The sequence below is a fragment of the Chelonia mydas genome, chromosome 7, assembly GCF_015237465.2.
Source record: "Chelonia mydas isolate rCheMyd1 chromosome 7, rCheMyd1.pri.v2, whole genome shotgun sequence".
Lineage (NCBI taxonomy): Eukaryota > Metazoa > Chordata > Testudines > Cheloniidae > Chelonia > Chelonia mydas.
In genome coordinates, this window is record NC_057853.1 from 70,557,077 (window position 1) to 70,578,270 (window position 21,194).

Here is a 21,194-nt window from a genome sequence, read left to right on the forward strand (position 1 = left end):
GGCGCTCTCCCTGCCTGAGGGGTGTGCCACTGACTCGGGCCGGCACACCTCCCTCCGCTAATTCCCTAGAGACAGAAAGGTGTGATCAAGGCCGGCTGGTGAGGCAGTAGCTCCCCACCGCCCCCCAGCGGCTTGGTGGACCAACTGAAACCTGTCACAGTCACCCTCAAAAAAGCTCTGTGCATCTATCCCTGAAAATCAATCTGCATGTTGAGAGCAGCACCAACTAATTCCAAAGGAATCTCTGCATATTTTCAGTTAAACTTGGTAAGATTCCAGCATCATCAGGAAGGCTTCCCTTAAGGAGAACTTTAACTCTTCCTGGGAGATTTCTTTAAGCGTTGCCTTCATCTGGCTCATCTTTCTAATACAAAGAAGAAAAAACATTTTCATGCTATTTCTGTAGCAGTTAATGCAAAAAAATGTGTGATAGAAATGACATTTGGGCAAAGCTAGGAGTATGGGCTTGGTCTCAGATAATAACATCTCAAAACCAAGATCCAATCTGAACCTATATATTCCTCTAAAATATTCACATCCTCTGTTGTAACTCACCCAAAACTAAAGAAATACTACGAATGCATAACATTATTTACCGCTCCATCTTTTTATGATTAGACACTGCCCAAGCTTCCAGTGCCTCCCCTGCAACAGACCTTGCACATGTACCTACAATGCGTGAAACACTTGATTCCAGATGAGCAATTTAGGAAGACCAAGGCCATAGTAGAACAATTTGGAGTTGCAGGAGGCCTAGGAGAATCCTTACAGCAAAAACTTCTAGATAGAAGGGAGAAGACTGGAAACTGGGTAAGTAAATGCACATTAGAAAAAGAATGGCTTGTGTGAGAGGCTGCTCATTTATAAGTTATTCGTGATTACCTACATGAGTTATATGAAAAACCTTTATATAAGGTTGCTATAAATCACGTCACCTTTTTGGATCAAGTCCAGGAGTCAGACTAGATTAAAACGTGCTGATGCTTTTACTCAGTTTCTACTCACATTCCCAGAAGGGTAGACTGGAATGTTTCTAAAATGACTAGCCACTGATATTGTTAAAAATGTAGATATTTACAATGCCATCATTAGACTTCAGGGTCAACAACTCAGTAGTATGGATAAGGGCAGTTCACATCTCTCAGAGCCATTGTTTTAAGCTATTTGCACACTCAGGCAGAGAGCGCTACCTCACATCCCTTTTGGAAGGCTTTCTGGGGAGCCTTGGGCGCTAGAAATTTTTTATTTTAAAAAAAAAGTTTGAATTCTGCACAAACTGATGGGGCTACAAGGAATGTGGGCATGGTGTACTATTGGGTACCAATTCCATCTGATCTCTGATCGAATCGAATTATTCTGGGCGGTATACATGGGGAACATGGTTTTAAAGAAGACTATTATTTTTCTTTCTGTATAGTATGTCAAAAGATTTGCCTAAAATCCCTCTTTGCAGAAAAAAAAAAATGTATGCACCATGCTGAAGACCTCAATCTTTAAACAATCTAGGTTTCTGCTCCCTAAAGCAAGAAAAGTTCAATATGTTATGGATAAATTGTGTTTGATATTTGCAGACAGTTACAGGCCATCCATTCTGAAGCTGTCTCTACTGGCCAATCTGAAAAATGGCAATAGTGACAGCATATTGGATAATGAATGAGTGACAGAAATTGTAACTAAACTAGAAAAATCGTATGTATTCAGGTTTATCCATCTCATCTAGGAAGAGGTTGAAAACCTGGCCCCACTAAAGTCAATGGAAGTTTTGCCCTTGACTTCAGTGAGGCCAGAATTTCCCCCCAGCTTTAGTGATATGATCCACAAGAACCTTTGAACAATTAAAGTGTTCCTATATTCACACCTAGATTGTAATGATGACATGACAGCTGGATTTTAAAAGCCAAAGCATTCCAAGTAAATAATTCTCTCCCTGCTATACAGACTACACACAGATATCATCTGCAAGCTGCACTGAATGGTCAAATCTCCTTTTGTTATTCTGATCCTAAAACAATAATTCATCTTCTTGGTTGGAGAAAAAAATACATTTATTAAATAAAAATGTGTTTCTAATAACTATTTAAGGAGAGAGCTGATCATTCAAATAAGAAATGTGACCCGCCTAAAGGGTACAAGAATGATAGATGAGCCACATATAAGGCTTTTCTGAAATATCACAACATCCAGTCTGGCTAGTAAAAGTAATCATTCAATTGTTAAGACAAACTAGAGTTATTTTAATTTGGAATTTAACTTCCCAGGAATAAAGCTTTGGCCTCTTCTCCTGAAGACTCCAGGGAATGTGGGGGAAGGAGTTATTTTCAACATCTGTTCCAATAACGTTGAAAAAACCTCAAAGGAAATCTTTTTCAGCAGATGCATAAATTCATAATTAGTTTTGCATAATTTCTCTGTTTATATTTACTGTACTCAAAGTGTGTCTGCTAAATTCAGACAGACAACTTGATTTTCCAAGCAACTCTCTGTCTTCCAAAACGTGGTGATCAGCAACAGCGTGAAACAGTGGCTGAGGATATGAGAATGTCTTTGTTGTACTTTCAACTTCTGTACACAAATGCTTAGGAGGTCATTACTTGTGCTTGTATGGGCCAAGTACTGATAACTATCACACTCTGACATGCCAGCAGTTGATGTGCTTCTCTCCCCATCTCTCAGTGGCATAATCCACCTGCAAATTTGTTAAATTAAAAAACAAGCAAACACCCCATGCTGGAACTGCTTTGAAATTTTGACCTTCATATGGTCACATGGACCTAAATTTTCAAATGACTGGTGTTTTAGATGACCCAATTTTGGAGTTCCCCACTTCAAATAGTCCTGATGATCAGATAATGCTAAGTACCATCCCCCTCTTAAAATCAGTCCCTTTGAGGTTTCTCACGTTGGGCATCCAAAAACTCAGGCACTCAGAATCACTAGTCACTTTTGAAAATTTAGGTCCTGATGTTGTTTGTTTTTTTAACTACAGTATATTGCCTGTCTAATTTGGGCCCTGATCTTGGAACTGATGGCATGTAAGTGGACTGCTGCATATGCATGAAGCCCCATTGACTATCATAGGGTTCTGTGCAGGCTAAGGATTCCACCCATCCACTATTATCTGCAGGATCAGGGCCTTAGATTATTAAGTTCGCTGGGGCTATGTATACCTCTACATACTGCACAGCAGTAAGTATGCTGAAGGTGTTTGAAAGATAATAAAATTAGCATCTAGGCAATATCAACTGACATTTGCAGCAATCTCCACAAGGAAAGCCTACACTGGTTAAATTCTACCCATCCTTGAAAATACAGTTGGTGCCATTAAGAAATAAACACTTACCATTGGTTCTTAAATCTACTTTGTTGTGAACAAATATATAGGTAATAATACAATAAACTTGTTTTTTTTTTATGGTGCACACTGTAAATTACCATAGATTGAATGATAGGATAATGGATTTGTGGCTGATTTAGAGTGAGCTGAGCCCACTGAGCCCAGACTGAAAATGATCAATGGCCCCATTAATCAAAGCCCACATTTAATGCATAGTGCCACCACACACACACACACACTTTTATTGGTTGTAAGATGTTTCCTCCCCTTCCCTTAGGTGTTTAACTACTGGTTGGATGACATGTACCTCAGCAACCGGTCGGCTCTTCCAGTCAATTCCAGCCCTGCAATTATCTTTGCTCGTCAACATTTCAAGGATGTGAATGACCAGCTGAGGTAACGTATTAAAGACCACAGCTTTTGCCTCTGAAAAAAACCCTTTAAATATGCTACTCTGGCAAACAGGCAAGTAGCTTGTTTGAACAAATGAGGGTGCCAGTCATTAAACCATTCCCTACCGTACATACTGGCTAGAGGCAGCTTCTAGTTTCACTCACGCAGAAACCTTAAGTTAAGAATTATACTTTTTAATAGAAAATTTTGCCATCACATTTATCATTTTAGACAAAATATACTAGTGGAAATTTTAAAACTAGGGATCTTTGTGAAGCATCTTAAACTGCTCATCAGATACTTTTCCAAATCAGAGCTCTTTGCTGGGAAAAGAAATCCTGACTCCATGCGTGCTGTTTAGACTGGAACAGTCTCCAATATGCTACAGTAACAACTCAGCAAGCTGTAGCAGAGCCCTACATGTCAGCCACCATAATCGGAGGTCTTTGTGCCATGCAGGAAAAACATTTGTGCTCAGTTGAGCATCTCCTGGGGACTGACGAGTAGGGAAAAATATAAGCCCAAAAGTTAGTATACTGCCCCATCTCCTACCATGTACCCCAAGGGTGCGCAAGTGCTGGAAAGTGGGCACTAACTTTGCTAGTGTCAAAACAACCTGAAAGTGCAATGGAAACAACTGGGATACCAAGAACTAGTATCAAGAAATCAACACCCTCCGACAATACGATAAAATCCATTCTAAAACAACAGTGAGTGCTTTGTTGTCATTGATCAGATAACAGATTAATGGAAAAGACTGCTGCAGAGCCCAAAGAAAAGAACGTGGCGATACAATATTAAAACATGAGCTAGAAGAAAATCATTTCCGGGACTCATGAAGAATTAGGCTATGTACAACAGAGCTGACTGAAGGATAAGAAAACAGGTTTGGGGGAGAAGGGTCCCTTTAACAGACAGTGTTTTCAAAAATTACTTTATATCAAAAAGTAATTGCATTACTCCTGATTATACCTGCTGCTGCACGTAAAACCAACGAATTCTGGAGCCCTGTTCCTTCTAAAATCACCAGCATCCAAAGAACATTTTTGGTGTTGACCATTTCCCTATATGGATATACGGGTGGCTAAATTTATTTTAAAAAGTGAAAACATAAAGAATAAACAAAGTTTATACAAGCCAAGTACACAATAAACATCCCCAGATGCTATTAAAAAAGTAAGCTTCCAATTCTCAACCTTTGCCAAATCATTTCCCCCTTTTTAAACAGCAATACAAAGCAAAGCTACTTTCAGATATTGCAGATTTCCTCTTTGCTTTTAGTACTTTCCGGCTGCACATTACTGAAACACTAAATTGCATATGAATTTATGCTATTATAATTTTGAAAAACAGCCAGAACCTTGAAGCTGATCTGTATTATATTAAAATTTTGCATAGACAGAGCACCATGTCTTTTTTTAAACCTACTCTAAACATTAGAATAAATGTGCTTCCTCTTGTTACTGAATAGATTCACTGTGCACATTCTTTTCTATGAAACTGTTTTGCATTTCTCTAATGCATATGATGTGTAACATGCAAACACTTTTAACATAGAAGATCCCATTCAGAAACACAGCAAATGGGCGGTCTGAGGAAATAATGTTCCTGCCCTACAGCCATGGAGCAAGAGTATATATTTCAGGACAGCAAGTACTTCAATACACCAGGTAGTATTTAAGCGTTTATATTGCTGAGACTCCTATCAAGGATGCAGCCCCCATCCCGTTCTGTAAACAACTACTTCCAAGTATCCTCTTGTGGTATCCAGTCTAATTTTGTTTAATTGTTAAGTAAGGATCATCATTACATGATTGTAAATTCTGTGGGGCAGGGACTGTCATTTTGTTCTGTGTTTGTATAGCACCTAGTACAATGGGGTCCTGGTCCATGATTAGGCACTATGCTCATAAAAATACATAACACTAATTATATACACTAGTCAACTAATTCTTCCTCTGCATGTGTATTTTAAAATTAATCATAGCTGTTGTTTTTTTTTGTTCTTGCCAAGAGACAGACTCTGTTATGCTGTAGAGCAGAGGTTCTCAAACTGTGGTCCGTGGACCACCAGTGGTCCGTGAGCTCCATTCAGGTGGTCCGTGAAAAGTTCTCTCTGAAATGCATGCCTGGATGGCCACACACGAGAGAATGAAGGGCTATCCACTTAATTAATGGAGTTGCGCAGGCAGGGCTCCACTAATTAGGTGCCTGGACCCTGGAGAAGACACACATGTAAGGAGAGGTGGTGGACTTGGGGGGAATAAGGGGTAGGTGGGAGGAGGCAGTGGGGTGAGAAGAGGGGATGGGGGGAATTTGGGACATGCAGGGCTATGGCGGCCAGAGAAAGAGGCAACTTTTCCCAGCTCCAGGGCTGCAGCTGCTGGGGAGAGACGGCCCTCCTTCCCAGCCTAAACTCTGTGGCTGCTGTGGCAGGGGAGAGATACCCACCCTTCCCAGCCACAGATCAGGGGCTTCTGTGGTTTGGGAGGGAGGGAGAGACCCCCGCTCCTTCCCAGCCCCAGCTCGGGGGCTGCCATGGCGGGGGGGAGAGAGAGCACATCCATCGCATTAGAAAGATGAGACTACTGATATTAAAATATGAGTTGTGTGCTTTTATCTGTAGAACCAAAAAAAATTAATAATTATTTTTTTTTATATAGCGCTTTTATCTAAAGCACTTTACAATAGTTAGCTAACGGTACAAAATAACATTTGGAAAGATCATTAAGTGGTCCGCCAAGACCCTCAGCAATTTTCAAGTGATCTGCGGAAAAAAAAGTTTGCGAACCACTGCTGTAGAGTATAATTGATCTTTATGGGCCTTCTTGGGCTCAGGCTGAACTCCCAGAAATGGCACCAAGTTGCTGCATGGCAAAAGAGTGAGGTTATTTCTATTTTTTACTTACAGGTTTGCTGCTAATCTCGTTTCCGGAGTGCTGGATTATAAAGCTTTACTGGATGCGTAAGTATTTTGGAAATAGAATCACTGACTGACTACAAATATAAAGAGCTCTGATTAGGAATGCTTGGAGGTGTCCAAAGTCAGGCTACATTAGGCCATAATTCGTTGGACCAGTCTAATGTTAGGAACTGAAATGGTTCAGGTATGGTAGCTTTGGCAACACCATGGTAGCTTTACATGCTTCTCCTTTATGACTAAAATATGAGGTGCCAGTTGAGGATTCTTCATAAGTCATGTCAGTCATCTGTCAGATACACAGTTCAACCTACAGTACAACATAAAAATCTGACTAATGTGACTGTTTCAGATGTACCTAAGGAGTCCATCCTCTCCAACCACAGATCAATGAGTGGCAGTGTCCATAGCAAAAATAATGAGGAATCCTTGTGGCACATTAGAGACTAACAAATTTTTTGGGGCATAAGCTTTCGTGAGCTATTATCCACTTCATTAAATGCATGGAGTGAAAAATACACTAGGTAGGTATAAATATACACCACATGAAAAGATGGGAGTTGCCTTACCAAGTGGGGGTCAGTGCTAACAAGGCCAATTCAATTAGGGTGGATGTGGCCCATTCCCAACAGTTGACAAGAAGGTGTGAGTATCAACAGAAGGAACCAGCCACTCCCAGTCTTTATTCAGGCCTAATTTGATGATGTCAAGTTTGCAAATTAATTCCAGTTCTGAAGTTTTTTTGTTGAAGAATGGCCACTTTTAAGTCTGTTATTGAGAGTCCAGGAAGATGGAAGTGCTCTCCTACCAGTTTTTGAATGTTACAATTCTTGATGTCCAATTTGTGTCCATTTATTCTTTTGCATAGAGACTGTCCAGTTTGGCCAATGTACATGGCAGAGGGGCGTTGCGGGCACATGATGGCATATATCACATTGGTAGATGTGCAGGTCAACGAGCCCCGATGGTGTGGCTGATGTGGTTAGGTCCTATGATGGTGTCCCTTGAATAGATATGCGGACAGAGTTGGCAACGGGGTTTGTTGCAGGGATTGGTTCCTGGGTTAATGTTTCTATTGTGTGGTGTGTCATAGCAAAGTTTGCTAACAGCCCTATGTATTACTTGAGAACCACCAGTTTGGTAAACTCCCTCACAAGTATCTCTACAATTTTCCATATTTCTGATATTCACCTCTCCACCATGGTTAATTTGTTAATAGACATCCCCTATCCCATCCCAAAATAATAAACCCCACAAGAGGAAGCGTAATCACACCCAGGTTCTACTGCTGGTATTTAACAAAAAAAGTTGTAATCCATTTTTCCTGTTGTAAATGTAGGAAAATATCTCCAGCAGTCCTTGAGAACTATTAATAACAGTATTTTACATATATAGCACCATTCATCCAAAAGAATTTTACAAACTACATTCCAGCAGTACCACTGAAATGCATCCACCCAAAGAGTGGAATGTGGCAGACAACCAAGGCACAGTACACTGCACCATAATGGAGGAAGGGAACATTTTCAATCATGGGATAATGAGAGCCCCCTTGTCACGAATCCTGACCAGCATTCATTTGGGCCAGGGAAAGACAAAGTCGATATTTAGCCATCTGAGGTCTCACCTAGGGTGACCAGATAGAAAGTGTGAAAAATCGGGGGGGGGGGGGGGGGGGAATAGGTGCCTATATAAGAAAAAGCCCCAAATATGGGGACTGTCCCTATAAAATCGGGATATATGGTCACCCTAGTCTCATCACCTGTGAATTGACTATAAGAAAAGAAATTGGAAGGAGTTGTTGGATTTTTTTACTTCAAAATCTAAGACTATTCAAAAACTTATCACACTTGATTGCTCAGGAACATGTGCTTTTGTCTAAGATAAACTATAGAACTGTATGCCATATCTGCATATCTAAAAATACAAATGTTGATATGTTATAAACTATTTTGTCGCTACATCTTTACATGACAGTACGGTATGCATCTTTGAAGAGCTAGGAATACATATTGCTTAGCAAAGATGTAAAATTTTATCTTTAATATTTTGACCTGGGTTCCTTGATCTAAAGAAGACTTGTCACAGTATTCCTTGCCTCTCTTTAATAATTCTTTACTCCTTTGTCTATGAAGTTCTACTGTTGTTGCTTACCTTTGGGTACCAACACTAATATTTCCTCATTATAACTATTAATATTCCAATATCTATTGTTGCCCTTTTACAGCCATAGGATAATCAATGTAATCCTAGCATCTTTTGAATCACTACATAGGCAAACACAATAGGCACAAAACTAGTATGCAAAAGCAGTTCATAACTTTCCGAAGTACAGTAAAAACTTTATTATCCGGCATGTTGGTGGAATGGTGGTGCCGGTTAGTCAAAAATTCCAGTTAAGTAAGAGTTATACTTACCAATGGAATACCAATTTTCAAAGAAATAGAATACAAAAAATGAATAAAATATAAAATAGTATACAGGTACTGTACTCACCAATCCAGTAGTAGTGCACTGCAGAGTGGTTGGTTTCTTGAAGCACTTAGATGTATACAGGTAAAGTTTTCTATACAGTAGGTTATCTTATGACACTACATATCACTATGGGCTGCACATGGCAGACACCCAGATCACTAAAAATAAACTTAACACTAAAACTATACTGAACATAATTTAATCTTTGATGATTCAGAAGGCACTTCAGGATCTTGCAGTGCCTTGGCGTCATCATTATAAACATCAGTTATCATTGTAGATGTAGAAGGTGTAGGAGATTGCGTTGAATCTTTAATGACCCTCTGACATACCCTTGAAGCTGGTGTTTTGAATAAATCCCTGGTATCGGCTTGCTTACTTGTCTTCCACTTCTTTTGCATAAAAGTAGAGTGTAGAATATGCAGTTGCATAACCTCCTGGGCAGTATACTAGTCCCAGTTACTAGCTTGAAGATTTGTATTGGGAAATATCAGAAATGCTGGTTAATAGAGCTTTCTGGTTGATAAAGTGCCGGATAACACAGCTTTTACTTGTATGTAGTTTTAGATATGTAGATAGCCCAGTTGCCTGGGTAAAGTATTTCAAACAAAGCCTAACTTAGACAGACACAAATATTATAACACAAGAACATAGCTTAAGGTATTAAATCAGTGCAAGTTTTGTTGTCAGAACAATATAGTATAATGACCCTTCCTAAAATCATTATAATCACAGGCTTTCTTATCATCATTGTTATTATATACTATTCTTGTAAAAATAGGCCCAAAATGAGATTGGGAATCCATTGGGCTTTGCACTACATCAGAATATAAGAGACTGTCTCTGGCCCAAAGAGCTGACAATCTAAATAGACAAGACAAAGGTGGAGGGTGGAAATAAATGAAGTATTATTATCCCCATTTTACAGATGAGGACCTGAGACACAGAGAGATTAAGTGACTTTTCCAAGGAAGTAAGTCATACAGGAAGTCTATGGCAGACCTGGGAATTAGACAACTTTCTCCTGGTCTAGTATCTTAACCACAAGACCAGCAATTTCCCTGTGGCCCCTGCCTACAATGACAACTACTTTAGTTTCTACTGCATTGACAGTATAGTGTCCTACAATCTGTAATCAGAAAAGAAAATATTCCACAGAAAAGTAACCAGATTTTGTTCTGGTCACTAAAGAGGCACTTTAGTGTGTATTGTTGCCAGACTCCTAGCAATTAAAAAGGATCCAGCTGCTAAATTTCAGCCTTTACTTCCCCCATGTGTCACACTAAGGACCAAAGTTGTTTGGTAGTGTTAAATTAACTCCTCACAGTCAAGATGACTCCCCTCCATCCTGCACATTCTACCAGAGATGGAGATGTTTCCCTTAAACATTCTAAGCAACTCTAGCCTGGACTTCCAGTACAAACCAAACATGGCTTTCTAGGGCAGAGATGGGCAAACTACGGCCCACAGGCCACATCCGGCCCGTGGGCCCGTCCTGCCCGGCCCCTGAGCTCCTGGCCCGGGAGGCTAGCCCCCAGTCCCTCCTCTGCTGTTCCTCCTCCCCCGCAGCCTCAGCTCACTGCGCCACTGGCACAATGCTCTGGGCGGCGGGGCTGCAAGCTCCTGGGGCAGGGCAGCGCAGCTGCAGAGCCCGGCCTGACCCGGTGCTCTGTGCTGCGCAGTGTGTGGCTGGCTCCAGCCGGGCAGTACAGCTGTAGCGCCGCCAGCCACAGGTACTCCAGGCAGCATGGTAAGGGGGCAGGGAGCAGGGCGGGTTGGATAGAGGGCAAGGGCGCTCAGGGTGGTGGTCAGGGGGCGGGGGTGTGGATGGGGTCGGGCCGGCCAGAGGACGGGGAACAGGGGGGTTGAATGGGGGCAAGGGTCCTGGGGGGGGCAGTCAGGAAGAAGAGGGGGTTGGATGAGGCAGTGGGGAGCAGTCAGAGGCAGGGGTACTGGGAGCGGTCAAGGGACAGGGAGTGGATGGGGCAGGGGTGCATCAGGGGGCAAGAAGCAGGGAGGGGCATATGGGGGGGGGGAGCCGGGCCACAACTGGCTGTTTGCCTCCCCTAACCGGCCCTCCATACAATTTCCGAAACCCAATGAAGCCCTCAGGCCAAAAAGTTTGCCCGTCCGTGTTCTAGGGTGCATGTCAACTTCAGATGTTCAACTGACTTTCATTTATTCTACAGAGTTTTGAGGGTCCCTTCTAAGCAAGCTCCCTACTCCTATCACAGGACTCTTGGGGGTCCTTCTTTTTGTTTTGTTTTTGGATGGGCAGGGGCTACATATGTGAAAGATTTTATACTGGATGAGGAAAAGTGCAAGTGTACTGTATATTCACAGATGATGAATATATGTTGCAGTCACTGATTTGCATGCCCTGCTATTGTCTGAGTCCCCAACACATATTCATTGAATGCAAATACAATTGCTTAATGAATATGCATGAATCTGCCAGGAATGATGTATTTAACTTTGGTATGGGAATTCATCTATTTCCTTACACTGTAATCTTGTTTTTATTATTCCATTTGTATTGTACCTAATCTAATTGTAACAGAACAAAGGACAGATTAGATTTCTTTTCCTTTCTTTGTCTCTCTCTTTCTACTTTTCTCTGGCTTTGTTTCTCTCCCCTCTCTCCAGCAATGCTATACCTGTTGATTTTGCTCGTGGACAGCTGTCTGGTCATCCTCTCTGTATGAAGCAATACTATGGACTCTTTTCTTCCTATCGTCTTCCAGGCCATACCAAAGATACTCTTGTGGCCCAGAAAAGCAGCATAATGCCAGAACCAGAGCACATCATTGTTGCTTGTAACAATCAGGTGAGTAGATATTATGTTTTTAAACCTTTTCCTCTTTCCTTCAGAAATCGGGTATGCATAAATTTGCTTGATAACAATGTAATACGATCATTGGTCCAGGATCCCATTGAATATACAATAGATGATGGCACTGGACTCAGGCCTGAAGCCCATACTCAGTTCTTATCAGTGATGTGGTGCCAGCAGTTTAACAAGAAGCTCCCCTCGTTTTGTTCCCTTCCTAGCCCAGCTTACATTGTGAGTACACTGCTGCAGCGAGGATGGATTTGGGACTGGGGAAAATACTAATTTAGTTTCCACTCAAATAAAAACACTTCTCAAGCAGGGAAGCAACACCACTGGCGAACAAATTTATACAACGTGCATTTGCTGAAATGTTTATATTTTAACCTGAAAACTCTATTGGGTATATTGGCGTACCGCATAGTGTTCAGCCTGTATAATTTAGAGTGAGGGTGGGAGGAGAAGAGACCTTCTACAGTACCCCTCCCATACAGCATTTGTTTGCAAATTCCTGACATTTAGTACAATATGGTGTATTTCAAAGGCAAAGATTTTGCTTTTTTAAATGTATTATAAGGAGCAGAGCTGGTCACAAAACAGGATTTCTTTTCCACAGAAAATTCTGACATTTTGAATTGTGTTTTCTTTCTAAATCAAGATGAAAAGCCAAAGTTTCAGAATCATTGGCAATGTCATGAGAAATCCTGTACTCATGAAATTTTCTGGATAGCTTAAGGCAGAATCCTTGGAATCCCTGCCTGCCAGCCTGTGTGGGCCTAACAGAACAACAATCCAATTGAGAGTAATAATGGGAGGGCAGAAGATTAAGGAACCTATGGGTGGTGTGAAGAGTGAGGAGTGACATGTCTATGGGGAAGGAACTGGCAGTGAAAGTCTATTTGTGGGGGCTGAAGATGGATAATCAGAGGGAAAGAATCTGGTCATCTTTTTTGTGGTGTGGGTTTTTGTTTTGTTTTTGGCAGGAGGGGAAGTTCTGGTAGATCTAGGTCCCAGCTGGTCTTAATCTGACCCTGTCAGTTTCTCCATCAAGATGGTTTGGATTAATCTGGAAAAGCATCCAGACACTTGGTTGTTTATCCATCCACAATAGATCATTTAATCTTCTACAGTTTACTTATTGCTAATGGTCAGCTTTTGAATGCTGGCAAAACTTTAGAGAGCAAGCAGCGTAATTTAGCACATAATAAATGGGTTATAAAAAGCTCTGTGGGTTCCACATGTAACAGTATTGCATATCCCTATGCTATTTTTAAAAGAGCTGGGACTATGGAAATTATTAACATGCTTCCTGGTTTTAATGGCTTAGGTGTTTTTAAACTTATTCAAACAATGTAAGCCTTATTCTGCTCTCACTCCATTGTAAATCAGGAGCCACTCAACTGAAGTCAGTGGAGTTACACTGGTATCAAACCCAAACACAGGTGAGAGCACAGTATCAGGCCCCAGCATGTTAGCACACCACTTCTCTCAGCCACGTAATTCTCATTGTGCAGAGCTGCAGGACCTCCAGGCCATCCCACATTGAGCGAGAATTTTTCTTACAGAGCTCAGTATAATCTGTCTGTGATCCTTCTGACTTTTATCATTTCCCTGCAGTTCTTTGTTTTGGATGTTGTAATTAATTTCCGCCGTCTCAGCGAAGGGGATCTATTCACTCAGTTAAGAAAGATAGTCAAAATGGCAGAGAATGAAGAAGAGAGGCTGCCTCCAATTGGTCTACTGACATCTGATGGAAGAACCGAGTGGGCAGATGCCAGGACAATCCTCATGAAAGGTTAGCAGCGGCAATCCCAACCTTCTCTTCTTCATCCTCCTCATCATCATCACTTGTCCTTGATGGGAGGTGATCCTTAAGGCAAACAGATGGCTAAAATCTCAGTCATATTGTTGAATTCCTTTAGTATGAGGACATTCAATTCTTGTATGATTTTGAGCCTTCAGCTGTGTAACTCCAAGGGCAATACCATGTTGCGAGATTTCATCCCATGCTCTTTGTCTTTCATCTGATAAATTCTGAACATACCATCAGAGTTTGTGATTTGTCTATTTCTTCATGGTCAAACTGTGATAATGAGTACAATGCATCCGTAGGCTTTAGAAAGTGTTGGATAGTCTAGCACTTTATGTTTTACACTGTGTTCAGACTGAAGCAAGGTAAGGGAAATTTTCCTATTTATCTTTCTCTCTGGACAATGTTGGAGTTCATCTTCCTCTCTGAAAAATGCTAAATCATCCCTTTATCTCTGGCTCAGAGATACTAAGAAGAATACTATTTGTGCTATTACAATTAGAAATGCACCAGACCAAACAGCTTGTCATTTCAAAATATTTCCCCAGAGGAGGATACCCATTTCCCTTTCAGATTACTGATAATGGCTTTTCACACAATCCACCCACCCTCAGCCCTCATTACAACTAAACAAGAAAAATGGAATTTAAGCATTAACTTTTCTATAAAAATGCATAGTATAGAAATGATTTTCTGGAGACCTTCTGCCTATAAATTACAGTGTTAAGTATAGATTGGAAAATTCTCTATCTTTTTTAAAATCAACATTATTGAAGAATAATTAGGCTCATTTCTTGTATTGTTTTCTTCATATTCAACCTGATCGTCAACTGGTGTGATCAGTTAACTCCATTGACTTCAAAGGAAGTTAAGCCCATTTTAATCAGCTAAGGGTCTGGCTCATTGTGTTTTCATCCGCTCAGGATCCCCAGGAACATTGCCTTTGTAAGAGGGCTGACTCTGCAGCTCCCTGCAGCTTACCCTCTGTTACAGCAGTAGTATCTGTTCTGTGGATAGAGAATATCTTATCAAGGAAGTGCCAATCTGATACCATTGTCCTGCACTAAAATTGACTTGTGTTTAGGAATGTCATCTTCTGCAATGTGCCAGCTTGTTGGAATGCCTAAAGAGTTAATGTTCTTGGCTCTTGTCAGGGTTCCCTCCCCACTCTGAACTCTAGGATACAGATGTGGGGACCCGCAGAAAAGATCCCCTAAGCTTATTTCTACCAGCTTAGGGTAAAACTTCCCCAAGGCACAAACTTTTTGCCCTTGGGGGGGTACGCTGCCACCAACGAGTGATTTAACAAAGAATCAGGGAAAGGACCACTTGGAGTTCCTATTCCTCCAAAATATTCCCCCAAGCCTTACACCCCATTTCCTGGGGAGGCTTGAAAATAATATCCTTACCAATTGGTTACAAAGTGATCACAGACCCAAACCTCTGGGTCTTAGGATCATAGAGAAATCAGTCAGACTCTTAAAAGAAACTGAACTTTATTAGAAAGAAAAATGGTAAAAGAAGCACCTCTATGAAATTAGAATGGAAGATAATCTCACAGGCAGTCAGATTCAAAACATAGAGAATCCCTCTAGGCAAAACCTTAAGTTACAAAAATACACAAAAACAGGAATACACATTCCCTCCAGCACAGCGAATTTCACAAGTCAAAAACAAAAGCAAAATCTAATGCATTTTCTAGCTAGATTACTTTCTAACTTTATAGGAGTTGAATTGCTTGCTTTCTTGATCTGTCCCCGGGCAGAGGCATCACACAGACGGACAAAACCTTTTTCCCCCCACCCAGATTTGAAAGTCTCTTGTCTCCTTATTGGTCATTTTGGTCAGGTGCCAGCCAGGTTACTTGAGCTTCTTAACCCTTTACAGGTAAGAGGATTTTATAGTACTGTATCAGAGCATTTTAACCCCTTCCCTTTAAATTCTGACAGCTCTGATTTGATTCTTCAATATTCTGATTTTCCTTTCGAGTCAGTTAACTTTGGTTACTCAATGGCTCAATACTTTTGGCTAAGTATTCAGTTGCTTTCATTGTTGGGTCTTGTATTTGCAGCACCCTTTCACTCTCTGAGTTCCATTCCTCCAAATTCCTGAGCAGTGAGCAACATTTCTCTTGATGTGGTTTGTAAATAATCACTATGTAAACACAGAACTTCCAGTGAATTTCTGAGAGAATTCTCTGGTCTAGATACCAGCAAAGAAAGAGAGGCCACCTAAGATGACAAATAGGATATCTAGATGGAAAAAGAGTTATTTGAAAGACCAGATTCTGAAAGAAGGCTTCAAACCTCAGAGGTTTCATGCTAATGTTCATCATAACTGAGTGCTGGAAACTATATGAGCAAAACCAGACTCTGTTTCTGTGTGTGCAATTTTATGCATGCAAACACTTTTCAAGTATTGACACCTACTTGTTCAGGTGAAAGATTGGAGCATCTGTATGTGGAGGCACAGGAAAGGATGTATAAAACCCAAGACAGACAGATTTTGCACAAGTAAATGTCATGTAGATGTTAGTGCATGTCAAGGCTATGAAAGTTTGGTCCCAAAAATCAAACCTACCTCCTTTATTTTTCCCTATTGGAGTGGTAGTAAATTAAGACTATCCTTGGGGAAAAAATGGTTTTCCTAATTAAGTTTACCCCAGCATTTGTAGTATTTCCCATTCTACATGCAGGAAATTCTGTAAATACTATGGTGAAATAAATGTTAATTCTTTTTGTCACTAATTGTAACCTGCATCAGCCACCAAAACACAAAGTGCAGGAGTCATTTCAGAATTATTATTAAAAGAGCCCCTCTGCTGAGACAAAATTTCACCAAGCTGCTAAGCTCTTTTTAGATGGAAAAATAGTAATTAAGGACCTGATCCACAGCCCATTGAAATCAACAGAAAGATTCTCATTGGCTTCAATGGGCTTTTGTTCAGGCCTTTATCAAAATATCACAACATTTGGGGGTACAAGTTTACATACAGCAAAATGGTGGCCATTTCTGTATGAACTTGTAGGAAGAGAACATTTTCTTTAAAACATTGCTATTTTTTTTCTGTGTTCCATAGTTCCTTTAAATCCACTTTTCATTCTGCTTTGCAAGTGGTCTGCTCCTTGGATTTCTACTTGCCATACATTTTGAGCCTATGCTAGAAGGAAATACACATTTTACTTCTGCATGTATGCAAGGGATAAGTGTACCCATTTCATGCCCTCTTATTGTTCCCCTCTCATAGCAAATAGCTTATCCTTTGATCAGAGTGTGCTTCTAATGATAAAAAAAAAGTCTGTCTTGTGTTTACAAAGGATACCAGATTCACAGCACTGGAAACTGAAGTCAACAGATCAGAGACAGCATAAAATGTGTCAATATCTTTCTCAAATCCCCAAGCTATCAACCCACGCCACATTCATACCAGTAACCTTGACATAAAAAGTTTCCTATCCCAATACCAATTCTCTGAGTCTGTCGGTCTCATAGATCTCAATGTTCTAAAAACAAATAAAATATCAACATGGCCATGGCACTCTCATGCTGTTGGAGTTTGGCTAGACTTTCAGGAAACACCTTCATCCAGGTGAGTTAAAGCAGATGGTGAGACATAATAGCATTAAAATATGCTTAGGGGTTGACTTTGGACACCTAGCAGTTTTATTGCCACTAATGGATGGAGATCTGTCGCCAAACTGATGTCACAGGAAAAAAGAATTGAAGGGACATAAAGAGTAATAGTTGGATATAAAAAAATCATAGCTACTGAATTAGTGAATTTCAGCAAAAGAGGAAAGACAAACCTGTCCGCTGAGTTGCTCCAAACATTTGCAGAAAGAGCTAGTATAGCTTATCCTGATTTTGTTATTTTAAAAGCAATTATTCCCATTTTCTGGCAGATAACAGAAACACAGTATTGCCAATCCCAAGCATTAAAAAAAACATGCCAGACCTCAAAAAAAGTCATGAGATTAGCTTAAAAAACATGAGGTTTTTTTTTAAAAAATCTTTGTCTTCTGGTTGCTAAGCCTGTAGGGTACCCTTGTACCACTTTCAGGCTTTTCTCTGCAACCATGAGGGCAGAAACTTTTTTTTTAAATGAAGCTGAGAGTTTTCAGCTAATCATCTGTTTCCAGGAGCTGTTGCTCTAAGTGATAGTATAATAATACCTGACAGATAGAGCTTTGCATCTCAAAGCATTGACCATCATTAATGCATTTATCCTCACAACACCCCTGTGAAGTAGGGAAGGGCTACTAATATGGTAAGTCATTGCTACAGATGGAGAACTGAGGCATCGGGAACATTTTTACAGTTGTGGATCGGAGGCATAGAGAGGCTAAATGACTTGCCCAAGGCCACAGAGGAAGTGATGGAGCAGGGAATTGAACCCAGGTCTCTCAAGTCCTAGCCTAGTACCCTAACCATATTACAAAGCTTGCAATAAAAACACAAGAGTTGGCAACAAACTCATCTCGGCGCAGGTGGTCTACAGTGGGAGCTGGGGCAGACTGAGAGTTAGCCAGTGGCAGTTCTTCAGTGGAGGGAGCAAGGGAGCGAAGCAGCAGGAATGGGTTTTCTACACTGGAAAGGGGTATTGTGAGAACAAACATATTAGAGATTGTGAGGCATTCAGATATAATGGGGGCCATACAAATATGATTCGACAGATAGATAGACAAGAAAGAATGGGTATTTAAGAGGGTGAGGGTGCAGAGGAGCTATAGGGTGTCATACTTGGACACTGGTCACCATTATACACACACAGTCATTAACTGTGAGTTCATATCGCAAAGCTAATAAGATTCAGAGGTCTAAATTCAGATTTGGTGTAAGCAAGTGAAAATCTACTAAAGTCATTAGAGTTGCAGTCTCACCTACAGTGTCTAAATTAGGCCCATGACTCCCTTCTCTTCTTTTCCTATTAAAAAAAATAGTTCCTCCAGAAAGATTGATTTACCATATTAAATGCAATTCTGTATGTTAGGTAAGGGGGTAAAAGGAACAAATTGTTCATGCAGTTTTTGTTCTCTGCTAGCCCCTTGTTTTCATTCCTTCTAGAATTTTTTCCCCATCCCAAATCACGGTACATGAGTTCTTGTTCAGTTCATTTTCTGCTTACATGATAAACTTGTCAGTGTTTGACTGATTGGTTCTCTGGACATGTTCTGGTTCACTGGTAAGGGCAGTTTCCCATTGCTTTGCTGTTTCTAGCATGCGAGTCTCATTTTATTCACCTTAAAAACCTAGGTTATTGCAGCCCTGACTCCATCTGTCAGAGTGAGGATTGCTGGTTTGTAGGCAGCTGCTGTAATAAAACGCATAAGCCTGTGAGGTAACATAAGCGAAACATTGAACACAGAGTAAGCAAACAGGGACGGCCGTTCTGTAATTCGCTATCCAACCAGTTTTTGTTTCCATAGTATTAGGAAGCTTCTGTATACAAATAACAACATTAATCATTTATATAGCATCTTCCACCTTTAAAGAATGCTAATGGATGTAACAATAATGCACACATAGCACCAGTGACATACAGCCATCCCGGGACACGTCAGAATGGCACGCACTAGGGAAAGAAGAGATGTATGGGTAAGGACACTGGGACAAGACCTACTCTTATCAAAAGTGCCGTGGTAGCTTTAAAGCCAATGCCCAGCAGCAAAGCGCTCTGTATTTATGACAGGTTTCAGAGTAACAGCCGTGTTAGTCTGTATTCGCAAAAAGAAAAGGAGTACTTGTGGCACCTTAGAGACTAACCAATTTATTTGAGCATAAGCTTTCGTGAGCTACAGCTCACTTCATCGGATGCATACTGTGGAAAGTGTAGAAGATCTTTTTATACACACAAAGCATGAAAAAATACCTCCTCCCACCCCACTCTCCTGCTGGTAATAGCTTATCTAAAGTGATCACTCTCCTTACAATGTGTATGATAATCAAGTTGGGCCATTTCCAGCACAAATCCAGGTTTTCTCACACACAGCCCCCCCCACACACACACACAAACCCACTCTGCTGCTGGTAATAGCTTATCTAAAGTGACCACTCTCCTTACAATGTGTATGATAATCAAGATGGGCCATTTCCAGCACAAATCCAGGGTTTAACAAGAACGTCTGGGGAGGGGGTAGGAAAAAACAAGGGGAAATAGGTTACCTTGCATAATGACTTAGCCACTCCCAGTCTCTATTCAAGCCTAAGTTAATTGTATCCAATTTGCAAATGAATTCCAAGTCAACAGTTTCTCGCTGGAGTCTGGATCTGAAGTTTTTTTGTTGTAATATCGCAACTTTCATGTCTGTAATTGCGTGACCAGAGAGATTGAAGTGTTCTCTGACTGGTTTATGAATGTTATAATTCTTGACATCTGATTTGTGTCCATTTATTCTTTTACGTAGAGACTGTCCAGTTTGACCAATATACATGGCAGAGGGGCATTGCTGGCACATGATGGCATATATCACATTGGTGGATGTGCAGGTGAACGAGCCTCTGATAGTGTGGTTGATGTTATTAGGCCCTGTGATGGTGTCCCCTGAATAGATATGTGGGCACAGTTGGCAACGGGATTTGTTGCAAGGATAGGTTCCTGGGTTAGTGGTTCTGTTGTGTGGTATGTGGTTGCTGGTGAGTATTTGCTTCAGGTTGGGGGGCTGTCTGTAGGCAAGAACTGGCCTGTCTCCCAAGATTTGTGAGAGTGTTGGGTCATCCTTCAGGATAGGTTGTAAATCCTTAATAATGCGTTGGAGGGGTTTTAGTTGGGGGCTGAAGGTGACGGCTAGTGGCGTTCTGTTATTTTCTTTGTTAGGCCTGTCCTGTAGTCGGTGACTTCTGGGAACTCTTCTGGCTCTATCAATCTGTTTCTTCACTTCCGCAGGTGGGTATTGTAGTTGTAAGAATGCTTGATAGAGATCTTATAGGTGTTTGTCTCTGTCTGAGGGGTTGGAGCAAATGCAGTTTCCTCCCGCCCCCCCTCAGACGTTCTTGTTAAACCCTGGATTTGTGCTGGAAATGGCCCACCTTGATTATCATACACATTGTAAGGAGAGTGGTCACTTTAGATAAGCTATTACCAGCAGGAGAGTGGGTTTGTGTGTGGGGGGCGGGGGGTGAGAAAACCTGGATTTGTGCTGGAAATGGCCCAACTTGATTATCATACACATTGTAAGGAGAGTGATCACTTTAGATAAGCTATTACCAGCAGGAGAGTGGGGTGGGAGGAGGTATTTTTTCATGCTTTGTGTGTATAAAAAGATCTTCTACACTTTCCACAGTATGCATCCGATGAAGTGAGCTGTAGCTCACGAAAGCTCATGCTCAAATAAATTGGTTAGTCTCTAAGGTGCCACAAGTACTCCTTTTCTTTCTGTATTTATGGCGTATCATGCATGCTGCAAGGGAACCATTTAAATTAACAGAAGCCATG

At 41.0% G+C, this 21,194-nt stretch overlaps 1 protein-coding gene across 1 annotated transcript in view; it reads left to right on the top strand.

The window, feature by feature from the left end:
- Positions 1–21,194, top strand: part of CHAT (choline O-acetyltransferase) — a 53,328-nt gene that overhangs the window by 8,376 nt on the left and 23,758 nt on the right. The window contains exons 3-7 of the mRNA XM_007067235.3: positions 619–810; positions 3,612–3,730; positions 6,639–6,692; positions 11,769–11,949; positions 13,570–13,747. Coding sequence (XP_007067297.2) covers positions 619–810; positions 3,612–3,730; positions 6,639–6,692; positions 11,769–11,949; positions 13,570–13,747 — 724 coding nt within the window. The remainder of the gene's footprint in view (positions 1–618; positions 811–3,611; positions 3,731–6,638; positions 6,693–11,768; positions 11,950–13,569; positions 13,748–21,194) is intronic.